The 10738-nt window shown below is 32.1% G+C and overlaps 2 protein-coding genes across 2 annotated transcripts in view; one reads left to right on the top strand and one right to left on the bottom strand.

The window, feature by feature from the left end:
- Positions 1 to 10738, bottom strand: part of LOC119834566 — a 24497-nt gene that overhangs the window by 10799 nt on the left and 2960 nt on the right. The window contains exon 5 of the mRNA XM_038359364.1: positions 26 to 108. Within this exon, the coding sequence (XP_038215292.1) occupies positions 26 to 108 (83 nt within the window). The remainder of the gene's footprint in view (positions 1 to 25; positions 109 to 10738) is intronic.
- On the top strand, positions 1839 to 7627 carry LOC119836163. Its single transcript, XM_038361805.1, has 4 exons — positions 1839 to 2203; positions 5405 to 5504; positions 5907 to 6100; positions 6464 to 7627. The coding sequence occupies exons 1-4, from the start codon at positions 2076 to 2078 to the stop codon at positions 6774 to 6776; spliced, it is 735 nt and encodes a 244-aa protein (XP_038217733.1). The 5' UTR covers positions 1839 to 2075; the 3' UTR covers positions 6777 to 7627.

Genomic DNA, 10738 nt, shown 5'->3' with positions numbered 1-10738 from the left:
CTGCAGAAGATGAGTCTCCTTATACCCAAAGTCACGTCTTTGCTTCACATATTTTGATTTGTGTTCATGAGCACAGAAGAATATGTCTGGGTGTATTGAATTTATGACCTGAAATTCAATATTATTCTGTTATCAGATAACAACTTCAAACAAAAACAGCTACTTATGAGAATTTCTCAACCAAAGTTATGGTCTACTGTATAAGAAACAAATTGCCATGCCTCAAAAAACCAAAAAAAAAAACTTATTTAAGAGACAGCTCCGATTGCCCCTTTGGCCCATTCTAACTAACTCTAACTCGTAAACCAACCCAATACATTATGTGCTGCTATGTAACAAGACATTTGCTGTATTCAATATTGCCAAACATACCTGGTTCGCAAAAACAGGCTTCTGCAACACCGGAAAATGCGATATGGCTATCTTGTAATTCAGATCACCTTCATCTAGAGGTTGTGGGACAGCGTATGTAATTGTGCTAACTTTGTAAATGGAGATGTTGTGGTACGCAATCACTGACGGTTGTGAGTACTCTGCGTTGAACTCAATCAGTTTGTCACGTTTGATTGGCTCATTTTCCCCACCAATATCATTGTCACCTGGTATCCATACTCTCTGAAAATTTTTTAATTACATTTATTTTTTAGTTTCATAAGTAATAATGAATAAAACAGGTAACAATCTGAATAAAGAGACTCACCACAACAGGATTACTAGGATCAAATATATCTGCCAATCTTTTAACATAACTATGAAACTGTGCACTTGTAGATATACTCCCTTCATCCATAAGATCTCCCAAAAACACTAGTATGTCAGGCTTAAAGTGCTTTTCAATGACAGAATATGTAGATCTTAAGTATCTGTAGAAAATTTAATGATATTATATATTGGCACCACCAGTAGGTAGGTAATGGTCTTTTTTTAAATTTTGGGAAAACAAATCCATCAGGTAGGTGCCCTTTTGATAGTTTAAGCATGTAGTGGGACACCAGCCGCAGCCTACCCATGATTGCATTATAACAACTATATAACAGTACATAAAGTATACAGTACAGTAGAAAGAAAATAAGACTAGGCTATAATATTTTTGGTAAAATATGTTTACCTGTCACTGTCCCAATTGTACAGATGGCTTCATGGTGGAGGAACCCCTAAATCACCTTGTATTTGTGGGTCCGCAATTAATAGAATTTTTATGCAAGACTGCTCTTCGCATTTTATACTTTTCCAGAAAAATGGCTGAATATTATAAACAAACCATTCACTATATAGAACTGCTCCAAGAGTTACTGCAATAAGATATTTCCAAAAGACACTGAAATAAAACGTAAAAATAAAATGGAATCAATAATGTACATTTGGAATAATTGCCTAATTCAAGTATATCTTGTTTCGTTTAATATACCTTCTTCGTAAATACATGTCTGTAACGTTATGCTGCGCAAATTAAATAGTAGTTTTCACCAATTGCACAAGGCAGCAATATATTTTATTATTTTAATTGAATATTTTAATTTTTGTGGCTGTTATTTACGTATTTTGTTTACATTTGATTAGAATGTCAATGTCATAGTAATGTCATACATTGCTTGACAAATCTATAGATGCTTCAATAATAGTTTTGAAAGAAACATATTGTTTAAAGTTATATTTCATAATAATCCTTTATTTCTTTGCAATGTAAGATCAATTGCATAAGTTTTTTTATTTAAATAATATGTATATTTTAACTTACAACACACACTTACTATTTTTATTAACTTTGAAGCATTTATCTTGAACGCTTTTTGTAAATAAAGGTTACAAAATAGAACGTTTCATTTGCAATTGCGGCGGTTTGACAGGTCAGCTTCGTGCCTCTTTGTAGATTTCCAAGTAGCGTTAAATTTTATTTTGTTTAAACTTTTCATTTATGCATCAAAAGTAACATGTATTTCTCAGTAGAATTAGAGTATATTATATTTTAGTCAATACCTAGTGCACTAACAGTGTTACATAAACAGTAGAGTGGTAATAGTGTCGGCAATTCATGCATATAGGATATAACAACACGAATCACGATACGTCAGTGAATGAATGTTGGCTGTAAGATAATGGATGTGGATACACCTAACATATTGAAACGGTGTAGCAGTGCGCCTCTAATCAATGAGACTGCATCGACAGCAGCTACATCGCCAACGACGACAACTGCGCCCAGGTAATTTGTAACCGACACGCCTCCCACGATCTAAGATGTTTTCGTTAGCTAGTACCTGCCTATTTTTGACACCTGCTAAGCGTGCTAGTAGGTGACATGTACGTATTTAGCCGTGTAATTAAATGCTGCACGCCCCATGCAAAAATCTAGTAAGCTGTGAAAAGTGAATTTAGATAATACATTAATGTTTGTGATATTATGTTGATAAGTAATCACAATTCAAACTGCTCTCTGTGTGGTTCAGTAAAAAGATAAACATTGTTGATATTTTCTTTTCTCTCACATATGGCATAATAATAAAAATAGGTATGTATTTGTTGCTATGTACATAAATTCTTGTAATTTATTGTTTTAATTAAGAACTGCAAATATTTAAAATCAATATTGTGTGACAATTATATTTTAAATGCATGTCTTGTATATTATTATGGAGTTATATTGAGAATATAGTTCTTAATAACAGTCCTTTCAGAATTTAGTAGTACAGTTGTTAACATCTTCTTAAAATAATGATATAGTGTAATTCCTGTTTATAACAAATTTAAAGAAACTTAAAATAGCATTAATTATTTTGTAAATTTACTTATATACTCCAAAAATTGTCGCATTTTATCCAAAGATTTTTAGTACAAGCTTAACTTTAACTACTTATATAATATATTGTCTTGGAATTTGTGATAATCTGTGGTTGCTTTAAACATATTGTTTTGTAACACCTTAACAAGTGTTACAAAATTGCAGTCATTTGCTTATGATGTGTATATATGCTTTATTATATACTATCTAGTGTTGGCCTGCGAATTGCTCACACCAAAGTTATGCAGTTTAATATGTTTTCAAAGATGAGTGTATGTATATTTAGATGCTTATATTGTGTCAACTGTTTTTTTTTTAGCAAAAAGTATATTTGAATACCTCTACTTAATTTTTTAATATTTATCCAATGGCACTTGATGTCTTTGCATATTTGTAAATTAATTTTTTTAACCCCTGGTATGGATAGCCAGCCCTAAAATTATAAAAAAAAACCCATATGAATGAACCTAATATAGGTCTACCACCATGTAATATTTTTGTCAGAATCAGCGCAGTGGTTTTCATGTGATTATATATACAAACAGTGATAAAACTAATTGTCCCATTGGGGTCTATCTATATGCATATTATAAAGCTGAACTTTGTTTGTTTTGTTGTATGCGCTAATGTCTGGAACTACTGGTCTGATTAAAAAAATTCTTTCAATGTTTGATAGCCCCTTTGTTTTGAAAGCTATATTTATTATCTTATATTTATATATCACTACGCTAACATTAATAGGAGCGGAGCACAAGTTAATTGTTTTAAAATCGGGGGATTATTTTTCTTATTAAGAGCTTCTGCTTTGTGTGCTGCGAGTTAGAGTGAGAAGTCGAAGCTAGTAAATATATATATCTGACACTGATTGACTAACTATGATATTGCATGGCAATTTCTCTTATTGAAAAATATTTAATGTACAAAATTGATCTGGTGTTTGTTTTTTTATATTTTATTTTATTTTATTATAGTTATATATTTTTTAAATTGATTGATTTATTCCAACAAATCAATTCCATCATTCACACAAAAAAAAATTAATAATGTATTTTTCATGTTCAAATAAGAAAATGCAATTGTTATTGTTGAATTCTTTCAAGATAGTGGAGATATTATCAGGGTTTTCAATTATTCAAAGAGGATAAGTTAAATACTTTTAATACTGTTATGTTCAACCATGATTGATTTAACACTATCTTATCATAATTTATGTTAGTTTTAACTTAAAGTATATTGAAAGAAAACAACTTATGTAACAGTAAAAAAGAATTATGTATGGGCTTTAAACAGTTGATATTGAGATGATTCTGTATTGCCAGTAAACTTGTATTCCAGGATGTAGTTTGTAGACATGTACACCCATACTTATTATCACTTTTTTCATTAAATATATATTTTCATTTATTTTATTAGATTATTTTATTGCATATCATTCATCTATATGGTAGGTTTAGCACTCAAGTAAGCTTACTGATTCATTTTTTCTTTCCATTCTTAATGATTTAACTTAAACAATGATTCAAAGTGGTTAAATTAAAAGACTTACTGAATTCCATTATATGTAATATCTGATAAAAATTTTCGAAAAATATATAACATATATTTATCAACAGTCTAACAAACTGAATTGAAGGAGGCCAAGGCATAATCCAGAAAGCTACAATTATTGTGTAAAAATTTAAAATATTCGAGTAAAATTGATTGTAGAAAAACTCTGCAATCAAACTCATGAGAATGATAAGCTAATATGTATAACCTTTAAAATATATGCTAATTTTTGTTCAGATTGAAGCTTCCAGGCTAAGCTGTACAGAGTTTTATCCATATATTGCACAAGGGAATGCAGTGTTATGAAATTTTTTTATCAATATACCTATTATGTCTGTTAGCTTGGTGTTATGAATATGTTTTGATAAGATATCAATTCAATACAATTCAATATTTTTATTTATGGCAGTATGGTATAACCACAATTTTACCAATGTCGTGTGAGTTTGTTCATATCAAAAATGTTTGTTGGTTTGTTTTTAGTTGATTATGGTGGATAACCTGTCAATATTATATAATTTTTCCTTTTTTATATAGTATTTTAACCTTTTACTTATGAACCATATCATAAACTCATTGTACAGACCTTACAACACCATACATCGTGTAGTCCTTTGAGCTGGGTGACGGATCTTAACTATTTAGTTAAAAATTTCATAAATTCATATTACTGAAGAGTACCAAACTGATCTAGTTTATGTTAAGCAGAAAGAAATTCGAAAATTGAGAAATCGTCAAAGCCTACTAAGAATCTAAAAATTTGCAGCAACCCAAACATCTGCTTGAAAAGTAATCTTATTAGTTGGAAAGAAAGCTAGACGAACATCACTCAAATTCACCAACTCAAGCGTTATTAAATTAAACTAGAATTCTTTAATATGTTTTTTACGTTTAGTATGTTTTAAGTAAATTTCAATAAAAACAAAAATTAACAAAAAAGGCCATTATATTGTTTGTCATGTGACACTCACGCATATGAATAATCTTGTTTATGGTAATGGACGAATTTCGACCATTAGTGGTAAATTAATCTATACTGTAAAAGAAAATGATTAAATTGCTATTTCTTTGTTCCAGAAGCACCTCCTTCTTCGGCATGTTCTCCAACAACAGTTTGCCGCGGACGCGAAGTAATAGCATCAGCTGTAGTCCCCTCTCAGCCGCTATAAATATACCTGTAAGTTTTGTTACCTACTCGGTGTACGTCATTTATTTCCAAACTTAATTTGACTGTGAGCTTTATCTAAATGTATATAACTCAAAGGGCACTGACTGACATAATGATCTATCAAGCCTAAACCACTGGACTGGACTGATTGGACTGAAATTTGGCATGCAATTAGATGTTACGACGTAGGCATCCGCTAAGAAATGATTTTGATAGATTTCAAGGGGTTCATAGGGGATGAAATTTTATACCATGAAAATTTATAAAGACCGCGCGGGCGATGCAGCGGGCAACAGGTGGTCCTTATATATCCTGTTTCAAGTTTACAATATATGTATTGTATAATTTGTAAAATTGTCGAATAATTCGGATCCTTTTCGCAATGTGAGGCATGTCTGATGTGACGGTCAGGTGCTGCAAGGCGCGTGCGGGCGGCGGCTGACCCCGCGCGTGAACCAGCTGCGCGCGGAGGAGTGCGCCGACGTGAGCAACACGCGCGAGCTGGCGCACGAGCGCGAGGTGCACAGCGCGATGGCGATGGGCCAGTCGTGCGAGGACCTCACGCTGGTCGCGGGCCTCGCCAACTCGCCCACCAGGGTGCCTAGGTACCTATCGGCCAGTCTCGTAATACGTCATTTCATTTCGAAATTTTCATTCAATATTACTACAATTTGTACAATTTATAATCATATTGGACTATATAGTTACATTATATTGAAAACAAGGCTATACTGGGCAGGGTCAGGGGTTTGCCGTGAGGTCCAAAAGCATATGTAGTTTTGCCCATAAAATGGATAAAATTTTGTCACTATATGACATAGATTATTTATATCTATCCATTTTTGTTCATTTATAACGATAATCTGCCACAATGAAACGTGGCAGCGTGCAGCTATTCTATAAATTGCTCTAAATTTGTATTTCTAAAAAGGAACTATAAAAAATTATAATTAATTGCAACTTTTCAGGTTCACCACAGTAGTATCCCCATCCCCCCCGCGCAAGTATACAACGCGGCGGAGTCTCTCGCCCAACCCGCTCCGGGCGTCCAGCTTCAGCCCCATCAGCCGGCCCAACGTGCTGGTCGGCAAGCGGCGCTGCGACGACGCGGAGATGTCTCTCTCGAAACGCATGTGCACCGACAGACGGACCCCCACGACCCCCGGGACCCCGGACTCGGACTCGCTGGACTGTACATTCAGACCGGTCTCGCCCCGGCCTCAGCCGATGAACGAGTCCGACTCGCCCGACACCCAAAACCACAAGGCTAACCCCAGCTAATACACGTGCGGGGAGATACTGGTGTTGCCCTCTTCTTCGGCCGGCCAGGTGCGGTACGTTTACACGTTTGTGTCCGATTTTGCATCTCATTGGTCCAGTGAACTGTTCTGACTGCTCATTGATGCGTACGCTAACAGTCAGGCTTAAGAGATGAGTCGGTTGTCATGTATGTATTTATCATCCAATTTGTTGGGCTCGATTTTGATGATTTGAAGTGACTTGTTCCACTTTTTGTCAGATTTTCGAATGTAGAAACACGTTTTTTTTAGTAATTAAAAAATAAAACGTTGTTTCGTAAATTGCCAATTTTTTAAGTCCCATTATTATAAAATAATTTGCCCCCTTCTTAACAAATTGACACTGGCTTCAAGCTTAGACAACAAGCAGATCGGATGATAAAACGGATTGTCTATCCGATTCTAGCTCACATATACTTAAGACACCAGCGAGATGCGTGAAATTGTGATAGACTCCTAGACAACAACCCCTATTTTGAACGTTTAGTTCCTAATAAAGTTGTAGCAAATGGACACGAGTGCCCTTTTATAGCCAAAGCATCAAACTTTAATGTACATATATATATTAAGTGTGCTGTATATAGCTGTAGTACTAAGGAATATAGCCATTATATTAATAATATTAGTTAGGGAGTCGTAACACTCCATTCATCCCGCCTTTTCATTTTATTTTAGGAAGTTTTTGGCGTGTTTTTACCTTAAGTCTAATGGATTAGTTGTATTTATTTTTCGTTTATTGCGTAATTATTGTTGGCAGCTGTTTTCAATATAACTGTTCCCACATCTTTAGTGGAATCTAATAAGTTTTGTTTCCGTAATTGTCCTTAAAATATAGTATTTCTGATTGCAATTTTTGGTAATTTTTTTAATAATTACAATATAATCTTAATACTTGAGGTAACATTTAAGAGCGCCAATGTAATGTTAATATTTGTAATCAATTCTGTTAGTAAAATAATTATTTTGTTTGGTTTGTTTCGTTGTGTTCATTATTCACTTGGAATAAATATTGTTTTGATTGTACCATATTGGTAAATTCTATTGAATGTTGATATAAGGTAATTGTTAATAAAAAAATTAAATGTATTTTTTATGTATTGTAAAAAATTACAAATTTCTCCAAAATGTGTTGTCTTTTTAAATATAGCAACATTCAATAGAAAATATATTATTGTGATAGATATTGTATTTGAATTATTTTTGTATGATATGCCAACATCTCGTACAAAGTTTGTACAGAGACATTACCTCATAACCTCAAATAGAAGTATGAGCTGTTATAACGTGCATTTGTTTTAATCTGTATATTTTAGCAATAAGGTATAAATTGATTTAACATTGAGAAGTCATTCTTTAGATTCATAAAACATTTCTGATAAACTTTCATTTACATTTATTACCCTTAATTATTTAGGTCATAACCTAGAACCATTGAAGCATTAACTGGCTATTACACCCATTTATTGAAGTCTGGATAATCATAGTAAGAAATGATGTTGATATAGAATTTAATACTGTAAACTCTGGGAAAGTATTTAGTATACAGGACTGTAGTCCTGACCTGCTTCTTCATTTTACATTTTAAGTAGTGAAATAAGTTACTTTGATGCAATATTGATTTATTTTTTAACCAAATTGAACAATTGTATAACTGGTTATAGGCCATCACATAAGACAGTAGTTAAAATTCTTAAATTATTAAACGCATGTGAATCTTAGGTCACGATTTGATATCCAAGTTATTTGTAGTCTTAAAAAAGTAGGAACTTACTCTATAGAATCATTCATCTAAATAAGCAAAATTTAGAAATGCTTTAACAGTTATCAACACTAGTAAATTCAATTTAAATTTTCTAATTGTTTGAAAATTATCATATCTTTTATGACTATAATTTTATACTAAAAAAAAAAACCTGAATTATGTGCCGGCCTACTAGCTGCTATGTTTGTTTCCCAGAGTATTTCATATCAAAATCCACCCTGCTCTATGTACTATGTAGGTTTTTGTACTTTTTGTAACTACAGTCTCGTGACTTCAAATGTATCATCTCATTCAATGTGATTAAATCACAGTATGAACTATAATTTTGTGTCGTTTTATTTTTCAACCGTATAATATAAGTATGCTAATGATTTCCGCACCTACATATATATTCTTGGTACATCTCTTTAGTACACTGTTATATGCAATGGGTAACGAAAAATATAAACACACAACATCAAACCAAAATCACTTTTATTTACATGTCACAGTTTTACATTATCATTAACTTGTATAATTAAATTGAGAAACTAAAATAAGAAAAACAGCTTTAAAACGAACTATTCTAAAACTTACCATTAATGAACAACATTATTAATAACATTCCAATATTTTGTACTCTTTAAAATGTGATAAATTACAAAACATATGACATTGTTGCAAATAATCTCACAATAATTACTATGTAAATTACAATTAAATCATTACAAAATCCATTATAATTAAAATAGTATTAGCAAAGTCTGCCGCACACAATACATACCGTGTATAAAAATTTATTGCTCTCGGAAGCAAGTTGAAATAATTATACAACAAATCGGAACATACAAAAATTGGTCTAAAACTATAATCCGACAATTCTGTACAAAATAAATATATATTAAAAAATCGTATTGATTGTGGGTATTCTGAAAATTCATATAAAAATTGTCCAATATGTTTTGATTTCCGGGTTTTGAAAATGCTTGCATTAGAACATTACGTTGTGGCATTTCTTTTTAGACATTAATTTATATCCCATCTTAGCCAACACTGTTAATTACGATTTCAGTGAAGGTTTAATTTTCTCAATCAATTGCAAACAGTTAAAAATTTCGAATATAAATTACCATAACATTTAAATAGACAAATAGATATATATTTATTGGACACTAATTAATACTAAAATATTACACACGAAGCCGCTTATTACCTATAATTTCCTATAGGAAGACAGCATCTTAAAAGCATTTTCAAACTTATCGGCAATGAAATAACACTGGTTGCTTCTGGCGCGATTTTGGTTCAATTTTTCTCTTTAAACAAAAACACGGAGACCGACGACACTGAAACTTAGTTTCATCGACGACGATCTCAAGTCTTAAACGGTGGTCGAAAATGGCCATAACCGAATATGGCACAAACAATATTGTGGATGTTGTTATCACTAAAATAAATAAGACGTCTCTTTGGGTTATTCATAAAACATAATGAAAATGTTACGTGTTAATAACATCAAGTGAACAAGAATAAATTGCATGTTTGCATGCTTTTACATTTGTGTGAACCAACATGACCTATTATAGTGAATGAAGGAAGAGGTGAATAATAAATAAAATAAAAAAAAATCGCACTTATTTATTCCAGTGACACCTACCTAGGCATAGTGGCTACACCACGTCATATTGTATCAGTCTTAGTATAAATGCAACTGGCGCAAATCCCTAAAGTATGTGCTAAACTAACATTTTCTAAAGAAAATACCCAAAATTATCAACTAAAATAATATAGTAATTATATAAGACTTCGTTGAGTTTAAAGCTCCCGTGTAAGAACTAATTTTTTGTTTGTATAAACATCACAAAAGACGTAACTCGATGTAAAATTTTAGACTAACGCTATAATAAAACCAAAGTTTAGTTTTGAATACTAAGTACACTTTGTATCTAGATTTAATCCAAAAGGAGGCGCAAACGTTGCACGTTACTTGAAGTCTTTTTAACATTAAATAAATTGAAATTATCATACACATAATAATAGTTATACACACGGGTGAGGACAACGGGGCGATAACTTGTTTACTAACAATTATTTACATTATATGAATTTGATTAATAATTTTTACTACACGGTTTTCTATAAGGTTACCATAAGCGATACAAACGGATCAAGAATAGTCATAATGTTCGATAAGGTTTGCACTT

Source organism: Zerene cesonia, chromosome 1 (assembly GCF_012273895.1).
Source record: "Zerene cesonia ecotype Mississippi chromosome 1, Zerene_cesonia_1.1, whole genome shotgun sequence".
NCBI classification, from domain to species: domain Eukaryota; kingdom Metazoa; phylum Arthropoda; class Insecta; order Lepidoptera; family Pieridae; genus Zerene; species Zerene cesonia.
This window is presented reverse-complemented; position numbering and strand designations above follow the sequence as displayed.